General features: G+C 52.6%; 8 protein-coding genes across 8 annotated transcripts; 1 reads left to right on the forward strand and 7 right to left on the reverse strand.

Annotated features, from left to right (window-relative positions):
* Positions 1-147: 147 nt before the first annotated feature.
* On the reverse strand, positions 148-1,529 carry SCP_1000800 (Benzoate 4-monooxygenase; the record flags this gene model as incomplete). Its single annotated transcript, XM_027761950.1, has 6 exons — positions 148-219; positions 274-370; positions 433-831; positions 897-1,371; positions 1,427-1,456; positions 1,511-1,529. The coding sequence occupies 6 exons, from the start codon at positions 1,527-1,529 to the stop codon at positions 148-150; spliced, it is 1,092 nt and encodes a 363-aa protein (XP_027617751.1).
* Positions 1,530-4,051: 2,522 nt separating this feature from the next.
* Positions 4,052-6,770, reverse strand: SCP_1000810 (efflux transporter; the record flags this gene model as incomplete). The annotated part of the gene is made up of 11 exons (XM_027761951.1): positions 4,052-4,167; positions 4,225-4,608; positions 4,657-4,792; positions 4,844-5,073; positions 5,123-5,226; positions 5,280-5,387; positions 5,442-5,572; positions 5,630-5,697; positions 6,284-6,398; positions 6,458-6,565; positions 6,618-6,770. The coding sequence occupies 11 exons, from the start codon at positions 6,768-6,770 to the stop codon at positions 4,052-4,054; spliced, it is 1,653 nt and encodes a 550-aa protein (XP_027617752.1).
* Positions 6,771-8,949: 2,179 nt separating this feature from the next.
* On the reverse strand, positions 8,950-10,993 carry SCP_1000820 (Benzoate 4-monooxygenase; the record flags this gene model as incomplete). Its single annotated transcript, XM_027761952.1, has 7 exons — positions 8,950-9,021; positions 9,078-9,174; positions 9,234-9,632; positions 9,698-10,169; positions 10,226-10,255; positions 10,318-10,695; positions 10,762-10,993. 7 exons carry the CDS (start codon positions 10,991-10,993, stop codon positions 8,950-8,952), a joined length of 1,680 nt encoding a protein of 559 aa, XP_027617753.1.
* A 451-nt stretch (positions 10,994-11,444) lies between these two features.
* SCP_1000830 (hypothetical protein) lies at positions 11,445-11,820 on the reverse strand (the record flags this gene model as incomplete). The annotated part of the gene is made up of 3 exons (XM_027761953.1): positions 11,445-11,510; positions 11,570-11,741; positions 11,792-11,820. The coding sequence occupies 3 exons, from the start codon at positions 11,818-11,820 to the stop codon at positions 11,445-11,447; spliced, it is 267 nt and encodes an 88-aa protein (XP_027617754.1).
* Positions 11,821-13,424: 1,604 nt separating this feature from the next.
* Positions 13,425-15,676, reverse strand: SCP_1000840 (Thiamine pathway transporter THI73; the record flags this gene model as incomplete). The annotated part of the gene is made up of 15 exons (XM_027761954.1): positions 13,425-13,478; positions 13,532-13,721; positions 13,781-13,937; positions 14,013-14,341; positions 14,391-14,434; positions 14,492-14,570; positions 14,620-14,670; positions 14,720-14,792; positions 14,843-14,860; positions 14,922-15,103; positions 15,156-15,245; positions 15,301-15,309; positions 15,373-15,399; positions 15,456-15,519; positions 15,670-15,676. 15 exons carry the CDS (start codon positions 15,674-15,676, stop codon positions 13,425-13,427), a joined length of 1,374 nt encoding a protein of 457 aa, XP_027617755.1.
* Positions 15,677-15,902: 226 nt separating this feature from the next.
* On the reverse strand, positions 15,903-16,386 carry SCP_1000850 (hypothetical protein; the record flags this gene model as incomplete). The annotated part of the gene is made up of 4 exons (XM_027761955.1): positions 15,903-15,967; positions 16,027-16,094; positions 16,147-16,250; positions 16,342-16,386. 4 exons carry the CDS (start codon positions 16,384-16,386, stop codon positions 15,903-15,905), a joined length of 282 nt encoding a protein of 93 aa, XP_027617756.1.
* A 199-nt stretch (positions 16,387-16,585) lies between these two features.
* On the reverse strand, positions 16,586-19,558 carry SCP_1000860 (Aconitate hydratase, mitochondrial; the record flags this gene model as incomplete). The annotated part of the gene is made up of 12 exons (XM_027761956.1): positions 16,586-16,612; positions 16,665-16,736; positions 16,799-17,205; positions 17,263-17,328; positions 17,391-17,765; positions 17,823-18,204; positions 18,266-18,549; positions 18,604-18,859; positions 18,917-19,084; positions 19,136-19,165; positions 19,216-19,324; positions 19,377-19,558. 12 exons carry the CDS (start codon positions 19,556-19,558, stop codon positions 16,586-16,588), a joined length of 2,358 nt encoding a protein of 785 aa, XP_027617757.1.
* A 2,341-nt stretch (positions 19,559-21,899) lies between these two features.
* Positions 21,900-23,095, forward strand: SCP_1000870 (Probable NAD(P)H-dependent D-xylose reductase; the record flags this gene model as incomplete). Its single annotated transcript, XM_027761957.1, has 5 exons — positions 21,900-22,050; positions 22,105-22,299; positions 22,355-22,585; positions 22,640-23,004; positions 23,066-23,095. The coding sequence occupies 5 exons, from the start codon at positions 21,900-21,902 to the stop codon at positions 23,093-23,095; spliced, it is 972 nt and encodes a 323-aa protein (XP_027617758.1).
* Between the last annotated feature and the right edge of the window lie 116 nt (positions 23,096-23,211).

The raw sequence follows: 23,211 nt of genomic DNA on the forward strand, positions 1-23,211 counted from the left end.
TTAGGAAGCCATAAGGTCAGCGGACCTGTGGCGTTCGAACGGGGGTAGCCTCATTGTTCCTATGCAAGTAAAATTACACATTGAATACACCGTCGCTTGCAAATTTACCGTCAAAACCGCATCATTCAGCATCCAGCGTTCGGGCGATCATATCTCTCTACGCTTGATCCCAACCACGCACTTATGCGGCTTGCGAACGAAACTGTCGTACACTTCGAGCTGTACAGGATCTCTTGTCAGCGCGCTTGGGCCGCGACGGATGTCCAAACTCACCATTTCGCCCGGTTGCAGGACAATATCGTAGCGGCGGAAAACGGCGGCGATGACCAACGTCATTTCCAGCATTGCGACGTTGCGCCCTATGCAGGCCCTGCAATACAACAATGAATTTTACACAGCCGCAGGAGTAAAGACGACTGTCGAAGAGCTCACCTCGGTCCGAAGGAGAACGGGTTGAACGCCTTCATCATCTCGCCCCGTTTCTCATCGTTCAGCCAGCGCTCAGGGCGGTACTCCTCCACGTCCGCACCCCACGCTTTCTCTAAGTGGTGCACACTGTACAAGGGAACGCTGATCTCTGTGCCTGCAAGGAACGTCTGGCCGAGCACCGTGATGCCGCTTTCGGGCACGACTCGACCAAGACCAAGACCAACCGGAGAGAACAGGCGGAGACCCTCATTGATGACAGCCTCGAGGTACGGCAAGGATTTGGCGTCATCGAAGGGCAGAATACTAGTGGTGTCTGCACTGGCCGCAGCGTCGAGTTCGGCCTGGAGCTTCTTCTGCACCTTCTGGTCGCGGGCAATGTAGAATATCATGGCCGACAGCGAGCTGTGGAATGAATTATCAGCAAAGCGAGCTCAACGGGGCGATATAGCGGCAACAAGTAGACGTACTTGGAAGTTGTGTCCGATCCTGCGATTAGCAGTGTAATGGTCTCCGTAGTCAGCTCCTGCGGAGTCATTGGATTCCCGTTCTCGTCTCGGCCATTCAACAGTTTCCCAAACATATCGTCAAAAATCTTCTCATCATTTCCCTCCTGGCGAGCGGCGGCAAGGCGTCGCGAGACAACATCCGCCGCCATGCCGATTATCTGGCCCAGCGACTTAGTGCTGCGACGGAACTGCGGCATGCGCCTCATGAACTCGCGCATGTACACGGGAAGCACAGCGGGAACGGCGTTAGTCTCCGTGCGCGCAGTAATCAACTCGATTGCAGCGATTTCTTCGACCTCGTATTGAGCCGCGGGTTGCTTCGCGGCGGAATCGGTGAGCGCATAGGAGGCAATACCAGCTGCAGGGGATTTCGCTATCCTGACGGTGTCTTGGCCCCGCAAAAGCATGCCAAAAGGAGAGCCGAAAGCGAGTTCACCTGATGAATGTCACATAAGCCTGTGGTGAAATATCTAGAAGCGCGAATTTCATACCAATGACATCAAACGTGAACAGATTGCACCCTGTCAAACTACATCAGATGGTCGGAATATCCTTCAGAACGATTCGTTGCTCACTGTACATTAAACCAGACATAGCCGCCGCGCACCTCCCATATGCTAGAACCCAGTGTGCCGGTCTTCACTTCATCCTTGGCCCCTACCTTACTGCACATGAGATCCAACTGGTTCAATAAAGTTTGTATATGACCCTTGACCGGGCCCTCGAAGGTGCGCACGCTCTGCGGGGAAAACATGTGGGCCATGACACGTCGCTTACGGGCATGTTCGGTGCGGGAGCGCGTGTTGAACATCCCACGTACAGCGCGGAGAGCCACAAAGGCGTCGTAGAAAGCTGACTTCGTCGTGCCGGTCGAATGGCCATACACCGCCGAGACCGCTTCGGGGGAAACAACCGAAATATGGTTTGGCGCAATGCGTACGAAGGGTCCTAAAAAGGTAGGCATTAGGCTTTCAAGTTACAACAATGCATGTAAGTGAGAGAGCCGTACCGTATTTCTGGTGCAGCTTATCGATAGCGTCTGTCCTCCTGGACTTGCTGGCTACCCAGAATAGCCAAAAATCCGTGAATTTCGCAAGGAAAGGGCCAGGGTATTGGCGAAGACCATGTTCGTCGACCAAGTACGGTACAACATGCACTGCCAGGACAACGACAGGCAGAAGACAAAGGACGAAGGGAATCGGATGTGCCGCGGGTTTTAGAAGTACCTCGAGCATAGTCATGGTGTTGTGGGCACGAGAGGCGACTAATTTCGTGGCAAAAAGAGCAGACAAAGTACGTAGGTATCACGGGAGAGGGGCAGTGGCCAACGTATCCTGGGAAGGTGCAGCTTTTATACCTGATAATGCCGAAGCCCAACGACACGGAGGAGTTTAAATCCGTTCACAGTTACTGGACAATCGTTGCTCAGAAGACTTCGTGGCTAAAACGACGGCCGTATTGAGAGGACATGAGTCACCTGGTAAACGTCAAACCACACCGACGGAAGAGCGATGAAGGCTTCCCACCGCGAGGTGACCTGACTTGGTCGGCTGAGAAGTTCAGAAGTACATGCAAGCGGGATATCTGGATTGCACATCGAGACGTATCCAGCCCTCATCTGACCGTCAGATACAGGCAGCGGTATACGCGATTAGAGACATACTGAAGACTTTGCCGTAAGCTTGACATGAAAAGCGATTCTGGCAGGGGCTTATTGTGTCTCCAACAACCTTTCCAATAGACGACGGGTGATGATGTCATTCCATGGGTTATCATCCTGGGATACAGTGCCGATGAGCGGTGGCAAAAAAGAAAAAAGGCTTCACATCATGAAGCTTACAGCACGTTCCAGGTCGAGGTCATCACTATTACCGTTATGTGGGTGGCAGGCGTTGAAGAGTATGGGAAATTCAACATTCACGCGTTCGTATTGGCCGATGTCGATCGTGAGTAGTTCGCGAATCATCCGCGGAGCGTTGTACGTTCCTGTAGGGTGACCATGCAAGTCTCCTGCGATTTCTTCGATTAGCTGTGCCGTGCTGCCAACGATCTACGCTTACAGAAATCACAGCCTTGAAGAGCCGGCGCAACACACCCTTCCAGGGTGTCGCACCCTCTCAGTCAGCCCAGGTGACGACAGAGGGGAGCCAGTTAGGTTGGAAGTGCGGCAGGTTATCGAGGTTCCGTAACTAGTGTTCTGTAGGATCGCTTGAGCGTCGACTGGTTCTAAGGCGCAGTGGCATTGTGTTTTGTGTTCCATCCATAGCATCCGCTTCATGCAACGACGTGAGGATCGGTCAAACGAAAGCACACAGCAATATAGTGTCTTGTCGCACTCGCTTAGATGAGTATGTTTAGGTAATTTGGCTGGCAGCGATACATCTACCCAAATCCCGAGCCTTCTGGGGCCTCAAAAATTTCCCAAAAATGCTCAATTGTACGCTGTAGACCCCTGTACATGTGTATAAAAATCCCGGTGCAAAACACGTCCGGGACGCCTCTGCAGCGCAATGTCCGATCGGATAGGTCACTGTGTTCTAAACGTTGCATCACAAGAAGCATGGCCCAGTATTTTTTGCAGAAAACCCTCTGGAAATGGTTAAAGTAAAGCACACAGAAAAACTCTGGAAAAAGAATAAAGTATTTCTCCAGGAAAAACCGTGATTCTTAGCTGCTGATTGGACAATCACGGTATTTCCCACAAAAATTCATTATGCTTTCTTCAAAGTTTTTTCTCGTGCTTTACTTTATAAATTTTCTCAGGGTTTTTCCCTAAGAAATACTTGGCTATGCGTCTTGTGCATTTACGGTGGTCCTGCGCTATCTGCTGTTGCCTTTTTCGACGTTCTTTTTATTTTCTATTTTATTTTAATTTTATGTTCACTCAACTCTACCGGTATCGAGCCAGAACGCTGTAACGACGGGATGGTTTTAGGAGCCTGAGTATCTCCCATGGAATGTTAGCTAAGTTACCAATTGTTATATTCTTTCATCTCGTCTCATAACAGTGTGATGCGAGAAGCATTACGGTATATATACTCTACAGTCCAATCTATCTCTATCAGAGTAATGAGAGCAGGATACGTGGCAAGTCCATGTCACGAAGCGACAGTCATTCACTTGGCCTCGATGCTCACAGGAGCCTTTTCCTCGGCTTCTGTAGGTTCGCTGCCGTCGCCCCTGTCACCGACGGCGCCCACCGTGCGCAAGAACACGATCGCCAAAATTGCAGCTATTGCCAACAATCATCAGGTAAAACCACCACCAACACGCTGGCGGAGAAACGTACCAAAGAAGTTGAATGCGGCAGCGGTGAAGAACGCGTCCTTGTACGCGTGCAGCTGCGCGTCCGGGGGCGCATTCGTGCCGTTGATGTTGATCGCGACCCCGTCCCGCAGCGACATGCTCTTGAGCACCGCGTTGTACACTATCGTCGTGATCGCCAGACCGAACGAGCCACCCAGCTGCGTGAGCGTCTGGAACAGCGCCCCGCCAACGCTCTGCTCGTGCGGCAGACATAACCTCGCGACGAACAGCGTCCCGGACGGGAACACAAAGTCCGCGCCGAACACGATCAACACCGTCGCCGGGAATCCGAACGCCCAGTACGTCGCCGCGGGGTTGATCACCCCAAACAGCAGGTTTGCCACTCCCGTCAGCGCCGTCCCGAGTACTGTGCCGCATGTCAGCGTGAGTGAGTGCACGGGAAGACGGGACGTACCAACAAGATAGACGACAGGAACGTACCCCACGACGAGCGCGACGGCGACGTCGCAGAGCACGCCCGCGACGGACATGGGCAGAAGCCGCACCATGGTCAGGATCGGGTCCAACCCTATATAGTCCTGGTAATACAGCTGCACCGCACCCATCAGGCACAATATGTGCTCGACGACCGCACCACGCACCTGCAGCCAGAACGGGAATGCCATGAACCCGCAGTACTCGAGGAACGCAATTGCGAGGATCGCTGCCAGCTTCCCGCTCCCTCGCCCGAAAAGGGTGATGCGCAGCAGCGGCGGGGGCGTCCACCAGCTCCGCGGTGCCTCCGGGTCATCCTGCACGCGCTCGAGGTAATATTGCCACCCGACGTACGCGACCATGAGGAGCACACCGACGACTAGCAGTGCAATGATGTCTGCAGGCCAGTTAGCTGGGGCGAGGGAAGCAGGAGAGGATGGGCGTACAGCCTGTCTTCCACCCGTTCGGGGCGATGCTCCCGTCACTGAGGACGAAGACGATCATGACCAGGCCGGCCGTGATAAGGAACGCGCCCAGCCAGTCCACGCGTCTACCCAATGATCAAGCTCAGCATGATGCCAAAAAAATCAGTGCAAAACGTACTTATCTTCCTCCGTCGACGGCATATCCTTGTCAAACGTCAGTAACCCACCGACGAAGACCAACGCAGAAATGCCGGTCATGAAATAGAACACTGAGCGCCACGTCTTTCTATCACAGCACAGAAAATGTCAGTACTACCATAGCGACGATGTGAAGACGCACTCCGTGAGCTGCGTGAGGACACCGCCAATGATGCTGCCGACGGCGGCGCCGACAGGGTTACCTGCGGCGAACGCCGCAAAGGCGACCGAGCGGATTCGCGACGGCGGGAACGCATGCGCTAGCATGCCAAGCTGTAGGTGTAGAGACGAGTCAAACACGGCGTGAACATGTCTCAGTAATTGACGTACCGAAGCTGGGATAACCGCGGCCCCTCCGATACCTTGGAACCCACGGAGGACATCCAGCGTGATCTCATCTGAAGTGCGGTATGAGTGAAGAGTACAGCGGAGTTGGAGGGATCATGAGAACATCCCATCGCTGGGGAATCAGTATCGCATACGGGGAACTAATACGGTGATACAGTTGTGACTGTAAATGCATCATAACAGGGCGACACTGAGCAACAAAGCGTCAGGTGGGATGACAACACGTCAACCACCGCCGTGGTGCGATTTGTCGCAGAGCGATGGGCCCCTCATGCTGTCGTCGCTGCCATTGGAACGCGTTTTTGGAGGATTTACTGGCTAGCAGGACAAGAACGAGTCCAGTATGACGGTGACAGCCACACACGAAGAATGTGGTGTGTAGGCCGGCAGTCCCTTCCACCGCCGCTAATACAACATGATAGCGGTGATGATGGTGGCAGTCGCAGTCTCTGACTACGCACAATCCGAACTCGGGAGGCCACTATCATGCACCCATCTGTCTATAATCTCGAGGGGCCCGAGAACTAGAGACTTTCCAGCCCATGATACTGAGCTTGCACCGCACGGGGCACTCAGACGGGCCCGATACGCATTTCCCGACGTGAACTGGACTTTCCCGGTCAAATTCTCACTCACCGTTCGCGAATCCGCATCCCAATCCGAACACGCCCATCAAAAAGGCGCCAAACAGGAAAGTGAGCTTCCGCCCGTACAGGTCGGCGAGACGGCCGAGGAACAGCAACAGGCAGCCCTGATGGATAAAATATTATATCAGAACACAAATATGATACGAAGGCGCAAAGGACGCACCGAGCTGAGCGAATAGGCGGAGACGACCCACTGCAAACGGTACGCGGGGATATTCATGTCGCGGCCGAGGGTCGGCAGCGCGATGGCGACGGCAGTCCCGTTTGCTGACTACCGTCGGGATAAACGGAGTAAAAACGAATACAGAACGGAGTGGACGCACGTTGAGCAGCATGGCGGTCGTGCATGTCGCTATAAGGCCGATGGCCTGGGCCATGCTCCGACGAGGCTTGTGGGCGGGCTCGGGTACTGGAGCCTCCGCCGTGTCCGTAATTTGGGGCGACGGTAACTCCGCCACGGAGGAAAAGTTCGACATTGGGAGAGCGTCCTAGAGGTACACGGGTAAGAAGCAAAATATACGTGATGCAACGCGACGACTGGCACTATATATATCGCAATGGACGTTACGGGCGTTACAAATTCGAGGGGCCCAGCGAAGCTTCGTTTCGCACACCCTTTACCACGCTGAACCACAGTGCAACTGATTACCTTATTCTGTTGCACCAGCCAGGAAAAACGCATAATAAGCAGCGATGCAGAATCCGCGAGTCATTCTGAGCTCCAAGTTTCGAGGATCGGGTAGCCCATCTTGCAGACAAAGCAGCAATCGCGGTGGAGAAATGCACCGCATCGTCTGTGCATGGTGTGCATCCAAAACCACCAGGTATTCCATCCATACAATACCTGTGTGAATGCAACAAGAACACTACAGTGCGTGATGAGACTTCTAACCGCCGTCGTCCTGCGCCTTGTCATCTGCAAGCGTCATCTAGGTTTCCGCCATCGCCTCGACGTCCGACGGCATAGGAAGAAGGCTGAAAGAGATCACACCTCCCACCAATCACGTACCAAAATACTCCGCTCATCATCCGAACATGACTCACCGAGCGAACGCGCGCACACCCCACACAACCCAGAGCGTATCTCTGGATATCTCTGGATGCAAAGAGCTGCGCCGCAGATGACAGGTTTGTTCATTTATACCCATGATCCACGACACCTTGCTGGAGTGGTACACGGATGTCGTGATCACGAGCCCGAACGAGAGGACAGTCGATTGTTCGATTGGCGCCCAGCGGGCGCCTCATCACGTCACATCCAGCCAAAGGGCCCCAACTTTGAAATCCAATTAATAGACATACTTAGGTTTCATTAGAGACATTTGTTGACATTATTAGAAACCCTTCCGTAATTCGGCTGCAGTGGGATAAGGCAATTGGCGCCCAGTGCCCGACGCCCGACATCCGGCAACAGCCCGAGACATTACAATCTACTTACAACAACTAAAAACCGGGGGATGTGACATGAGCGCCCGGCTGGGCGCCAATCGAATCCGAACAATCGAATTTACACTCCGCGCAGAGTCACACCTTGGAGGGAGAGCATCACCGATGAGGCAGAAGATGACGAGTCCGACGAAGAACGCGAAGACGCTACAATTGCACATAGCGAACACCAGGCCATCGTCAGGGTGGGCATCATCCCGAAGTGATCCTAGTGATACGGCTGTCACCCATATCCAACTCAGTACACCACGATTTTGACGGTCAAGGCACCAAAGAGCGGAGTACCGACATCTCGCCCACCTGCAATTAAATGCGAAACCCATGAAGCTGCACCTCAAGATGCGCGATGCTTAATTTGACCGCCAGCTTCCCGCCCGTGCGCCTATTAGGGAGGAGCGCAGTAACCTCAAGCTGTGGCGCGACGTCCACCACCCGTGCCGGGCGCACTCCAGGAAGTACTCCTGCGCGTACGGCGCGAGCAGGAGCACGCTGATTACGAGGAGCGCGATGCTGTCTGCCACGATCGTGTGATAAGTAAGGGCACCAAGGAATTCAAGAGGACGTGGAGGGGGAGACGTATGTATAGCCTACGGCCTATTTTCCAGCCGTCCAGGCTGGCGGGGAAGTCAATGAGCAATCCGATTCCACATTTTGCTTCCTGAAAATAGATCGTCTGTCACGTCCCCGAGCCGGGGATATTGGCACGTACGCAGTCAGCTGCGTGAGGACACCGTCAACGCGACGCTCCCGACGGAGGCAAGGATCAGCGCGCCGGCGGCGAACGTAGCTAAACCAATCGAGCGGATCAAGGATGGGCGGAATATTATATCAACACCTCTCACATTATGTTCATCACCGTTAAATAGTGTATGTTAGCTATTCTGGTACAGCTACTACTCGACTTGTTTAGGTCGCCCTCACTGAGAATATTAAGGGTATTAGGTGTACCTCGTGAAGCGCCCCACGATCGTGAGCAGAAGAAATGTTAACATGACGGGCAACCGGCTCCTCAGACCTAGCTCATGTCATCCGCATTAATGGGGTGTTGCAGTAGTTGACGAGTTTAAGAAGCCATAAGATCTACGAACGTGGGATAGTTCTAACGTGTTCACATTGTTTCTATGCATGATAAGTCTGAGATTAGACAACACCTCGTCGCTTAGGAATTTACCGTCAAATCGCATCGCTCAGCGTCCAACGTTCGGGCAATCATATATCTCTACGCTTGATCCCAACCACGAACTTATGCGGCTTGCGAACGAAATTGTCGTGCACTTCGAGCTGCACAGGATCTCTTGTCAGCACACTCTTGGGCCGTGACGGAAGTTCAAACTCACCACTTGGCCCGGCTGCACGACAATATCGTAGCGACGGAAGACGGCGGCGATGACCAATGTGATCTCCAACATGGCAACGTTGCGCCCTATGCAGGCCCTAAATGCGATAATGAGTTTTACACCCGCTGTAATGAAGACGACAGCCGAAGAACTCACCTCGGTCCGAAGGAGAACGGGTTGAACGCCTTCATCATCTCTCCCCGTTTCTCAGCGTTCAGCCAGCGCTCGGGGAGGTACTTCTCCACGTCCGCACCCCACACTTCCTCCAAGTGGTGCACGCTGTACAGGGGCACGCTGATCTCTGTTCCTGCAGGGAAATTCTGACCGAGCACCGTGATACCGCCTTCGGGCACGACACGACCAAGACCAAGACCAACTGGAGAGAACAGGCGGAGGCCCTCGTTGACGACAGCCTCGAGGTACGGCAAGGATTTGGCGTCATCGAAAGGCAGAATACTGGTAGTGTCTGCGCTGGCCGCAGCGTCGAGTTCGACCTGGAGTTTCTTCTGCACCTTTTGATCGCGGGAAATGTAGAATATTATAGCCGACATCGAACTGTAAAATAATTCATCAATATGGCGACCTCAGGATGGTGATGCGGTGACAACAAGCAGACGCACTTGGAAGTTGTATCGGATCCTGCGATTAGCAGCGTAATGGCCTCCGCAGTCAGCTCTTGCGGACTCATTGGGTTCCCATTTTCGTCCCGGCCGTTCAACAGTCTCCCAAACATATCGTCAAAAATCTTCGCGTCATTTTCCGCATCTCGGGCGGCGGCAAGGCGCCGCGAGACAACATCCGCCGCCATGCCGATCATCTGGCCCAGCGCCTTTCCGCCGCGATGGTACTGCGGCATGCGCTTCATGAACTCGCGCATGTACGCGGGAAGCACCGCGAGAGCGGGGACAAACTCCGTGCGCGCGGTAACCAACTCAATGGCAGCGATTTCTTCGACCTCATATTGAGCCACAGGTTGCTTCGCAGCATCGGTGAGACCATAGGAGGCCATACCGGCTTTGGCAGACTTCGCTATCTTGGCAGTGTCCTCACCCCGCAGAAGCATGTCAAAAGGAGAGCCGAAGGCGAGCTCGCCTGAGGGATCGTCAGATCAGCCTGTGGTGAGGTATCTAGAAGCGCGAATTTCGTACCAATGACGTCAAACGTGAACAGATTGCACCCTGCCAGTTTCAGACAACATGAGATTGTCGCACCGTCGCTCAGAACACAATTTATCACTCACAAAACCTAACATCAAACCAGACATAGCCGTCGTGCACCTCCCACGTACTAGATCCCAGGGTGCCAGCCTTCACTTCATCCTTGGCCCCTACCTTGCTGCACATGACGTCCCACTGGTTCAACAAAGTTTGTAGATGACCTTTGACCCGGGGCTCGAAGGCGCGCACGCTCTGCGGGGAAAACATGTGGGCCATGACGCGGCGCTTACGAGAATGTTCGGTGCGGGAGCGCGTGTGGAATATCCCACATACAGCGCGGAGAGACAGAAATGCGTCATAGAAAGCTGACTTCATCGTGCCGGTGGAATGGCCATACACCGCTGAGATCGCTCCGGGGGAAACAACCGAAACATGGTTCGGCGCAATGCGCACGAAAGGTCCTAAAAAAATTCCCCATCAGTCGTTCAAGGTATGACTTTGCATGCCAGCGAAAAAGACGGCCATACCGTATTTCTGGTGCAGTTCATTGATAGCGTCTGTCCTCCTGGACTTACTGGCCACCCAGAATAGCCAAAAATCCGTGAATTTCGCAAGGAAAGGGCCAGGATATTGGCGAAGACCATGTTCGTCGACCAAGTACGGTACAACATGCACTGCCAGGACAACGACAGGCAGAAGACAAAGGACGAAGGGAATCGGATTCGCCCGGGGGTTTTGAAGCACCTCGAGTATAGTCATGGTGTTATGGCTACGGGAGGCTATCGATTTCGAGGACAAAAGTTGACAGAATCCCGGGGGAGGGGCTGTGGCTAACGTATCCCGCCAAGGTGCAGCTTTTATACCTGATAACGCCGAGGCCAACGGCATGCAAAAGTTTAAATCTAGTCACTGGACAATCGTGGCTCAGAAGACTTCGTGGCTAAAAAGACGGCCGTTTTGAGAGGACATGAGTCACCTGGTAAACGTCAAACCACACCGACGGAAGAGCGATGAAGGCTTCCCACCGCGAGGTGACCTGACTTGGTCGGCTGAGAAGTTCAGAAGTACATGCAAGCGGGATATCTGGATTGCACATCGAGACGTATCCAGCCCTCATCTGACCGTAAGATACAGGCAGCGGTATACGCGATTAGAGACGTACTGAAGACTTTGCCGTAAGCTTGACATGAAAAGCGATTCTGGCAGGGGCTTATTGTGTCTCCAACAACCTTTCCAATAGACGATGGGTGATGATGTCATTCCATGGGTTATCATCCTGGGATGCAGTACGATGAACCGTGGCAAAAAAGGAAGGCTTCACATCATAAAGCTCACCACGCGTTCCAGGGCAAGGTCATCACTATGACCGTTATGTGGGTGGCAGGCGTTGAGGAGCTCGGGAAATTCGACATTCACGCGTTCGTATCGGCCGATGTCGATCGTGAGTGATTCGCGAATCATCCGCGAAGCGTTACATGCTCCCGTACGGTAACCATGCAAGTCTCTCCTGCGATTTCTTCGATTAGCAGTGCTATGCTGCCAACACTCTGTGCTTACTGGGTCGAGCTAGACATTGCCGAAATCATAGCTATGAGAATTCGGTGGAGCATCCTTCCAGCGTGTTAAACCCTCTCAGTGAACCACAGTCTGTTCTGCTACTCTAAATGTCAGAAAACAGACAGCTTCAACACAAACGGTCTTCGTCCAATCTATCGTTGGTTGGGTGGCCGTATACCGAACAAAACAGCAGTCGCAGCACAGCATGAAAGACAGAACGGTAACGACGTGGTAACATGGGGTAGTCTGAATCGCGAATGACCTAACAGCGTCTCGACCACGGTGTCTCGAGTGTATAGGCAAACTTGTGCTCTGGTTGCTGCTATGACTCTACTATCTCTGTCGGTACCGTTTGGAGCAAATGTGGTATGTTGTTCATTGTGTATCTACCACTGCACTTTATTCACCAGCTCAACATCGGTACGCTTATGTCTCAACCCACTTTGTGATCGCCATTTTACCGTCGCCTATCGGACCAATGTGTATGAGTGAGACATGAGTCCCCAACACAGTCAACAGGAGGTATGTGATCTCTTTGCTTTCCAGTGAAATTCACACTGGTGAGACCAGTGACTTGGGTTGACCACAGATGTACTGTAGTCTCATTCGCTGCAATCATTGTTCTATGAATTTATAATTCCACTATACTCTGGCAGTTGTTATCGCAGTCCGTTCTTGTGCCATAGCCGCGGACCTCATTGTCCTCGGCATCACCTGGTATAGCACCTACAATACTGCAAGAGAGGCACGTCGCCTTCACATGAAAGTTCCAGTGACGAAATTGATGTTACAAGACGGTATGTCTTTTGCTCGCAGGATGTACCTAACCGTTTGTTGCTGTTGAGTTGATGTACTTTGTGCGTAGGAACCATGTACTTTGTGTATGTATAGCATCCTACAAGTACTCTACATGCCCATGTCTCTTCAGGTTGCTCGTCGTGTTGAATATCGCCCAGGTGGTGTGTTCTTTGGCCCTGGTTAGTCCTGCTTAATTTCATCTCAGTAATTATGTTCTCACCTTCCGACAGAAACACATCGACTTGTCCTCCCTCGTCGTGGCGTCTGTTCATTTATCTCCCACCATGTTGCCTTCTTATACTTAATTAGCTTCCACAGGTTCTGGGCCATCATTGTTTCCCGTTTCCTCTTGAACCTCCGACAGGTCAGTGAAACAGAAGGTGCTGATGATACCCTTCCTTCCTTTGTCGCCTCGGATGTAAGAGTTGTCTCCACGTTAGTTGAACAGATGGGTGCACCGCTCTCCGGGAGTTTTGGCCTCTCCTCGTTGATATATAATGTCGATGATGCAGAGCTTGACAAGAGTCTCAGTCTACCTGAGGACCCGAATGACAACGAATTTATATTAGTGTTCTGCCGGACTGCTCGAGCCTCGTCGACTGGTTCTACCGTTTGCTGTGAGATTGTGTTGTATTCCATAGTGTCCGGTTCATATGTACAGATATTATGGACACGGTTAGCTATCCATTCGAGTACATAACGGTCAGTCGAAAGCTCATAGGAATATATTCATTTCGCCTATTAGTCACTAGTCGTCTGAATAACAATCAGTGTAAAGGATTCTACGGTTACAATAGGATACTTTCCTGAGTCAAGATGCTTGCAACCGATGCGATCAAAGCACATATCTAAAATCACGATTCTGAATATCTGTCAGATCCAGGAATTCCTACGCATTCGTATGAACAATCGTCTCTGCACAACTGAGAGGAGGTGTCGCACCTTGTCTACCTTCCGCTGTCTAGGTTCTCCGTCGGGCATTATGATTTCAACGAACACGTCATCATATGTGTCATCCGGGGGCTCCGAGTCCCTGCGCTTGTTCTCGGCGGAGAGGATGTGTCGGATGGTAAGAAGTAGCATCGGGCAGACCACATAGCACACGCCAATGATTGTCCATGGTAGATGATTACTGTTGCGACAGACGAGTTCAATATGCCATTGCCAGAGGTGCAGGGACAGAGAACGCACCGAGGTCGATACTTGGCTTGCCACATGAATGGCCCAGCGGCATTTCCAACGCAGTACGCGATGAGCATAATGGCATTGACCGTCACACGTTTCGTATGTCCAGCGGTTACGTTGGAAAGCCACGACAACGACAAAACAAATCCTGTTGTGCCTACGCCTGACACCGCAGCAGCCATAGTCTTAAGCCGCCGCAATCGCAAACTGCGATAACAATCTACACAGGTGCACATACCTGTCAGCCATTGCGCGCAAAGAAGACCGAGCTTGTTGGTCCATGGCAGCACGTTGATGAGCAGGCATCCGATCAAGTTCGGAATGAAGTATACAGCACCGACATATGCACGAGCATTATGCAGGCGTGTCGCGAGATGCACGCCGGTCCAGATCGTGACAATCTCAATAACGCCGTCTACACATCCGAGCAGCGTCGTCTGAAGGTACGTGAATCCGAACGAAGACACTATTAGCTGCTGCTGGTTCGTCAGGCTGTTAGGAACGTTGTTGACCGCGGAGAAGAGTGCAAAGAGCCATGTCTTGGGATCACGCAGCGCCTCGTAGAACCTGCAAATGGATTCAAATTCAGTGCTACGCGACGGAGTATCAGACATACTGCTTGCTCTTAAACTGCTTGTTCTCAACTCCAGTCTGGTTCTCCTTCGCACGTGGATAAATATCAGAGTGAATTCATCTCCTCGATGTCTCGTCACATACTTTAATGCGTCTGACAGCTATAATACGTTCTTCTCTGGTCAAAAACCAGGCGTTCGTCGGCGAGTCTGGGAAGTACAACCTGCAGTAACAATCAGCCGACTTCTTTCACCCCCTCAAAAGCGACAAACCAGAATGCAAGTGCAGTTACGAGTGTTAACACGCCAGTGATGGACATCAGCCTGCGCATACATCAACCACCATGGCTGCGGAGGAGTGGAAGAATGCTACCATTGCCATGGTTCAAACCCTTGCGTCTTGATATGGAGTGTTCCAAAGCTGATAAAACCAGATATAATCTGGGCTGCCAGGAGTCACGTACGCAATATCGTCGCTGACATGGAGCGCGCTCACCAGTGCCATTCATCAAGACTGAATGGTTGATGCACCTCGCGTCATTTCGCGTCTGAGTTGTATGACCATGCAGACTTACACCAATAACCCACACGCAATGTTTGTTCGTTGCGGGTATAGAACATGGAGCTGACGATCATGAATCCTGCCGTGATGGAGCCCTCACACATCCCAAGGACAAAGCGAACGACGAACAGTCCAGCAAAAGTTGTGCAGGCAGCGTGTCCACAAAGAGCGATGGCCCAGATGAAGATATTGATACTGCAAGGACCAAAAGTTGTTATGCGCATCTCTATGATAATATAGGAAGTACCTCATCCATTTCCCGACGGGGAAGCGTTGAAGTGCCAAATTCTGAGGGTACTCAAACAGAAGATAACTGAGGTAGAAGATCGTCCCGAGCCTGTGGACACTGAGATGAGACCGGCCTTGCGTTGATCAGGGTTCGATGGTCGTACCAGTTATATCTAGGAGGTGCGAAGAGGAAAAGTGAGTGAAATACCACAATTATTTTGAGACCGCATACATACTCATCCGTTGTCAGATGTGTAGCCTCTCTGCAAACGCAGAATATAAACAGGCTAAGATGCGGAGACGTGAAGGAAGAACGAACCGTATTCCGAGAATTGCGGCGCTCCCAAGCGTTGTCTTATCCATGAATTGTATCCAATATAACGCTGGCAACGTACGGTGAGTATACATTGTGATCGACAGTACAATGCAATGACACGAGAATCCAGATCGTGAGATGCTATTCTTAATGGCAGAATATTATCCCACCATTTGAATCCCCGTGGCTCATGGCCCAGGAAGAACACTCCACGTACTGCACATTAACGGCAAAAGGTGCCAGTCAATCTTCTTTCTTACTCTAAAAGCTTCGGTAGGATCCAATGCGTGGTCAGAATCCGCGACCAACTGAGCGCCGCAGTCAACATCTTGTGCTGCGACGGAGATGTGGTGCTTGTATTTATCCCCCTCGTCTCCTTCATCGCTGAGGGAGCCATCATTCATCGCTTGCAACGGCACAGGCTCGTAAAATGAGCGTCCGCGAAACCTATCAATGACCTTCCGGATCGCCGCCGACATCCTTCCTGAGCCCTATCTTGACGATTGGCCTGGTATCTAATTAAAACTATAAGCAAAACCCGGAAATTGAACAGCTACCTCGAGGTCCAACAAACTTCTTTTGCGATACTCGCATCCGCTAAACCGATGAATGACTCGGTCAATTTTGCAATACGTGCGTCTTCTAAATCAGCTCAGTGAAATAATTCACGCAGTAGAGGGATCTAGCAGCATACACACACAGGCCGACTCCAGCTCTATCGCAACACAGATGAACGAGCGTATTCGCGATGGGCGACACTCCTGAATAACATGAAGAGTCAAGGTGCAACAGGAGCAACTACGAGTACGTGTCAGTCCTCCCCAGCGCTAATAAGTTCTCCACACAAGGAAAAGAAATATTCCAGAGGATAAAAGTGCTCACAACGCACGTCAGACGGCGCGCCGCTATTCAATGTCGTGTTTTCATTCGTCATTCTAGTTCATTACATAGGATACGAAGCGAAATGACGGAGGAATAAGACAAAAAGACAGGAGACAAGCACGCCGTCGTTATCAAGACAGACTCGGCTCGTGCATGCGCATGTCGACACGAGACCACAGTAATCCGCTCCTCGCTCCTCCTCGGGGCTCACGCCTCTTTATCTTCCTCTTTCAACGCGTCTTGCGATGCGTTTATTGTCCCTTAGCCTTGGCCGCCATCTATGGAATTATTGTCAGTGATTACGACGTGGGAGCGTCAACGGATACTGACCAAGTTGAGAGCAGAGCCAGCCTTGAACCAGCCGATCTGACCCTCGTTAAAGCTGTGCGCGAGCGCAATTTCCTATAATAAAAGCAGTCAATTACTACTACTATTCACCGTACATCTACAACGATGAGCCTCACCTCCTTGGAGCCGTCCTCGTGTTTAAGAACGAGGGTCAAGTTCTTGCCAGGCGCGAAGCTCTCCAAGCCGAGGATGGCAACCTTATCGGTGGGCCGGACCTTGTCGTAGTCGGCGGCGTTGACGAACGTGAGTGCGAGCATGCCCTGCTTCTTCAAGTTCGTCTCGTGGATACGGGCGAAAGACCGGGTGATGACAGCAAGACCGCCGAGGAAGCGGGGCTCGAGCGCAGCGTGCTCACGCGAGGAGCCCTCACCGTAGTTGGAATCGCCGATGACGACCCACTTGATGCCATGATCTCGGTAGTATGCGGCGGTCTGCGGAACGCCGCCGTATTCGCCGGTGATCTGGTTCTTGACCTTGTTAGCCTCGCCATTCTCAGCGTTGATAGCGCCGATCAAGCAGTTTTCTGCAAATAACGGCCCACGTAAGTGGCGGAATTAATGGCGTAGAAGAAATCACATACGTGAGATGTTCTCGAGATGTCCACGGTACTTGAGCCAAGGTCCGCCAGCAGAGATGTGATCCGTGGCTGGAAAGAGGGCGAACGTCAGTACACGACTCACATGCACAACAATGCGTTCGTGTACTTACTGCATTTGCCCTTAACCTTGATGAGGATCGGGAGGTCTTCAGGGTTCTTACCGTCCCAGGGTGCGAAAGGCTTCAACAGTTGCAGACGGTCGCTCTCGGTGTCGACAGCAACCTGAACGCTAACACGGTCCGAGGGCGGGGGCTGGAAGGTGTCTTGTCCGGGGTCGTAACCCTTCGGGGGAAGCTCGTTGCCAGTGGGGTCGGAGAACTTGAAGGGCTTGCCGTCAGAGCCGGTTAGGGAGTCTGTGAGGGGGTTGAAGCGGAGGTCGCCGGCAAACGCAAGGGCGGTGACAATGTCAGGGGAGGCAACGAATGCGTGTGTAGCGGGGTTCGCGTCATTACGGCCGGTGAAGTTACGGTTGTACGAGGTAAGGACTACAAACGTGCGTGTCAATAACGAAGCAATGATGGGGTGAATTCAGATAAACGCACTCGAGTTAACCTCGCCCTTCTTCACGTCACGTCTGTCCCACTGACCGATGCAAGGACCGCAGGCGTTGGCCAGAAGGAGACCGCCGACATCCTCGAATGCACCAATCTGACCGTCGCGCTCTATAGTAGCACGGACTTGCTCGGAACCGGGGGTAACAGTGAACTTGCTCTTCGTCTCCAAACCGTGCGAAGCCGCCTCACGCGCGATCGAAGCGGCACGGGACATGTCTTCATACGACGAGTTAGTGCAGGACCCGATCAGCGCAACCTTGAGTTCAGCGGGCCAGCCATTCTTCTCGACCGCGCTCTTGAACTTGGAGATGGGCGTAGCGAGATCAGGAGTGAAAGGACCATTGATGTGGGGCTCGAGCTCGGACAAGTTCTACACATTGAATGCGCGTCTGCGCTTAGCAGTGACCATATGAGCAGGATACTAGACTCACGATGTCAATGACCTGGTCGTACTCTGCACCCTCGTCTGCACGCAGGTTGTGCGCGAACTTCTGAGCGTAGGATGCAATGTCACTGCGCTTGGTCGCGTCCAGGTAGCTGGCCATGCGATGGTTGAAGGGGAAGAGAGAAGTCGTCGCGCCAATTTCAGCACCCATGTTGCAGATCGTCGCCATACCGGTGCAAGACAGAGACTCGACACCGGGACCCTTGTACTCAACGATAGCGCCAGTGCCACCCTTGACCGTCAAGATACCGGCAACCTTAAGGATAACGTCTAAAACACAAGGGGTTTATAAGAGCATCGAGAAATTTTTACGACAATGCGTACCCTTGGGTGTCGTCCAACCACTAATTTTACCAGTTAAGTTAACGCCGATGACATTAGGGCACTTCAACTCCCAGGGCAGATCAGCCATAACGTCGACAGCGTCAGCACCGCCTACACCGCACGCAACCATACCAAGTCCACCGGCATTGGGAGTGTGCGAGTCGGTACCGATCATCAGACCTCCAGGGAACGCGTAGTTCTCTAAGATGATTTGATGGATGATACCAGAGCCGGGTTTCCAGAAACCGAGACCGTACTAAAGTGCCGAAGTATTGTCAATACACAAACGCAGGAGACTTAAACCGGACTATACCTTAGCGGTAGCTGTGGCAAGGAAGTCGTAGACCTCCTTGTTGGTGTTGATCGCGCGTGCCAAATCTTTGACACCGCCAACCTGAGCCTCGATAAGATGGTCGCAGTGAACCGTGGTGGGTACAGCAGCAGTGTCCATGCCGGCCGACATGAATTGGAGAATAGCCATCTTAAGTGACGTCACTTATGAGCGCCTTGAGGAGTAAAGGGAGATAACTACCTGAGCAGTCGCGTCCTGGCACGCAACTCGCTGCACAGAACGGTTAGGAAATGGAGAAAAACGCGATGAGAAGTACGCACGTCAGGGCGGAGCTTCAGATAGCTTGTCCCTCGGACAAGATCCTGATTTACTGGGTCATCAAGGTGACCGTACACAATCTTTTCCGACAACGTCAATGGTCGCTTGAGTCTGCCGGAATGTTTGAGAAAAGACTGGGGCAAATATTGAAACGTAACCTTACCTATCGCGGACAACAGAGAGGTTATCCTCGATGCGCTGGTAGTTGATGTATGCATTGGGCTCGAGGAGAGACATGGCGACCTTGGTCGCACCAATGTTGCCCTCGGAAACGGTGGCCATGCCTGCGGCCAGCCGCTGAAGCGACCGCCAGGCCGTTGCGGATCTGGTGGACAGGTTGAACATCGTCGGGGACGTCGACGACGGCGAGGAAAGGAGAGGAAGAGGATCAAGGCGTATGTCGGCAACGTCCGAGGTGCTGTTACGAATTTATTCCACGCTGATTGGCTTCGGGCGAAGGCGCCGATAACGTCCGGGCGGCCGACCATCCAGCGCTCACCACCCGCCACTGCGTCCGGGAATGTTTTCTTCCGGTTCCTCCCAACATCGCGCAGAATATTCCAAGGCTGGCGGCCGACAGCATGAATGATCTCTCGGGAGCTTGGCGAGATTTTCCATTCTCCAGCTGCTGGTTGGCTGCGCGAGCGCGATCTGGGTCTCGACGTTCCGAGATCACCTCCACGAGATCCGTAAGTACCTGACACCCGCCGGGGTATGTGGGGGAATGTGTGAGCGCTGCGATTACGGTACACAAGTCCACAAGTGGATATGGAAGCTCAATTTTCTACTCAGGCGCAGCGTATTCTAGTCAGACAAGCTTCCACTTACCCAATTCACCGCAGCCTGCGGGTACCTTCGCACTACCCCGGCGGTAGGTTCCGTACGACCGCTGAATTTGCACTTTAGGAGCTCCGTAAGAACGCGACGAGTCGATAGTCCAGCCAGGATGGGTGACACTCTGTGAGATAAGGCATCTCCTTTGAGTCTTGCCAGAAACTGCTCCACACCCTCGAGCTGCGTCACTCGATGCTGCAGTGGTAGGCTGCTCAGGTGGGCCTCCTTGATCCGACGGAAGACTGCGCGCATTCAGTCAAATGGCGGTGAGTGGTCTCGGCCGATGAATAGTCTCTCTCAGCGTCTGCACGGGTGAGCGTTGTCGGTGGTCTTCCGAAACGCGGGTCCCCGTTTATGTGAGAATCTGAGGATAGTGAGTTGTCTGCAGCATTTCCATCATCCCTCCCTTCATTATTTGTTGCCAAACACGCAGTATTCAAGCTTTTTTCCGAGGTCATCTACATAAGATTTGCATGACCTTCCGGTACGTGGCCTCTCATGATGTCAGCCGTCCCGCAGCTGGTCACTATATTTCTTAATAACTAACTTTGATTGTAGTGACAGTACCTGGGGAGCTTTTTCAACTCGACATTCGTGACGAATATACCAGTTATCTGTAAGTTCTCAGTATTAATATCTGCGTCAATCAATTGCACGTAGCCTTCTAGCTCAATATTGCACGGATTCACATGCCGAAGATATGGTAGGCGATGACGCGCCTCGGGTCTTACGCGCGACGCGTCCATCACGTGGCTGACGCGGTGTACATTTTATATCATATATGTACTTCCTAACCTGTTCCGCATCTAACAAGTACGCCCGACAAGCACACCCCGAACAGAGTCTAATAAGTTGGTGTGATGCGCCGATAGCTTACTATTCGTCCTCATCTAGTGGTGCCTCAGGATGGAGATGAGTTTACTTCGAATTCTGTCCAACTTCATCTGATGGAGAGACATCTTCTTGGTGTGAATCCTGACTGAGCAGTCCCATGTACTCCAAGTCTCACCATAGAGATATGACGACACTTCATTTCTATGCCGAAGCGAAAGAACTGCAATGTTGGTCTGAGTTGCACATTCACATTCACCACTACGGTGATCCGCACAAGTTCAGCACAAACGGCATTCTTACTCTGAGCGGTGTAAGTGTAACTTCATGCATAATGAACCAACTATCACCCACTCCGTGGTTTCGACTTCGGTAAGTTCTTCACCAGTCAATTCGCTCAAGCCACCGTAAATAACAACCACAGTTGACGTATACAATGATCTTATCCTCATTGCAGACCCCCGGATCTGCTGCCACCATCAGCCTCAACCTTCCGAGGTAAATGCTCACCAGTCTTGATATCACACATATCCGTGAGGGTGTGAGTATGCTCCATGCACTCCACGTACAGACTTCATTTAGATGGACGAGCGGCGCGCTGTTACTTACTCTCGTCCGATACGATGTGGGGAGGAATTATGTTAAGGTTAGGGTTTGGACCCGCGTGGCCGGGCCGTTACCCCGGTCTTAGGCTTTGGCCATTCCTCCTACCATCGAATTCTCGATTGTGCGGATGCTTCTCCTCCACACGGCCTCGCTGACTAGGCTACCAGACCAACAGCGTAGGCCATACATCTCTGCTCGCCTTCGTGCCAGGTCTCCTCAGGTCTCTGGCGATCCGTCCAGATGGCGCTTGTGAAGGTCCGCATTCTGGCCTCTGTCTCTGCGGATGCAAGGTCCGCAGGACGCATACGCTCGCTTTTTTTCTCTATAAATTCTGCCCATATTGTTCCGACGGTCCGCCATCGATTTTCCATCACTCAATTCCTCCGAAGCGTCCTCATCTCCAGCTAAACCGACAATGCTTGTGTCTCCGACGATCAAATTACAGCCTACGGGCGCTGAGATGCCCCAGGTCGGGTTTGGTACTTGGAAACACTATGGTCAGAAGGCTTCCGACGCCGTCTACGAGGGTCTGAAAGTGGGCTACCGGCTGTTCGATTGTGCCTGCGGTTTGCATGCCTCTGTCCTCTGTTCCTGTACCGCAACTGACGTAACTACGACAGATTATGACAACGAAAAGGGGTGCGGCGCTGGACTGAAGCGCGCCATCGATGAGGGCATCGTGAAGCGCGAAGAGGTCTGGGTCGTCTCTAAGCTGTGGAACACATACCACCGCAAGGAGCACGTCCGCGAGGCCGTCATGCGGTCCCTCAAGGACTGGGGCGTCTCCTACTTCGATATCTACTACATGCATTTCCGTGCGCTCGTCCCGCTCCCAGCTGACATGCGCTCAAGCTTACGTTTCTTCTGCAGCGATATCTCTTGCGTTCGTTCCGTTCGAGACCCGCTACCCACCAGGCTGGTACTACGACGGCAAGGCAGAGGTCAGGCTTGATCCCGTGCCAATCCGTGAGACCTGGGAGGCACTCGAAGAGCTTATGGATGAAGGCTACATCAAGCACCTCGGCGTGTCCAACATGAATAGTGGACTGCTCATGGATCTGCTTAGTTATGCGCGCATCAAGCCCAGTGTCCTCCAAGTCGGTGCGTCGCCCCCTCTCCTTTTTTTTTCTGGCCTGTCGCTGACCCACACCGCAGAGATCCACCCGTACAACGCGCAATTCCGGCTAGTCGAGTACGCGCATTCGTTGGGAATCGCCGTGACGGGTTATTCCTCGTTCGGTCCACTTGGCTTCCGCGAGCTTAACATGAAGAAGGCGCTCGACACGCAACCTCTGTTCACGCACCCGCTGATCACCGCGCTCGCCGCTTCGCACGCGTGCACGCCCGCGCAGATCGTGCTCCGCTGGGCTACGCAGCGCGGCATCGCGGTGATTCCCAAGTCCGGTACCGTCCGTATGATGCAGGATAACATGCGCAACGTCGAAGTACACCTCAGCGAGGAGGAGATGCAGGAGGTCGGCGAGCTTGATAGAGGTTTGCGGTTCAACGAGCCAGCTGATGTGAGTTGCTCTTTGGTTACTCATCAGGGGCGCGATGGCTGACCGCCTTCGGTTGGTGCAGGACTTCGCTGGTTGTTATATTTTCTGCTAGTCGCGTTTTAACGGACGCCGTGCGGAAACCCTTGTAAGAGGACTTAATTGTATAAGAAGCACCCACGTGAAAAGATACATCACATGTTGTACACTTACCTCCGCTTTAGATCTGTA

The sequence above is a fragment of the Sparassis crispa genome, assembly GCF_003851025.1.
Source record: "Sparassis crispa DNA, contig_000009F, whole genome shotgun sequence".
Lineage (NCBI taxonomy): Eukaryota > Fungi > Basidiomycota > Agaricomycetes > Polyporales > Sparassidaceae > Sparassis > Sparassis crispa.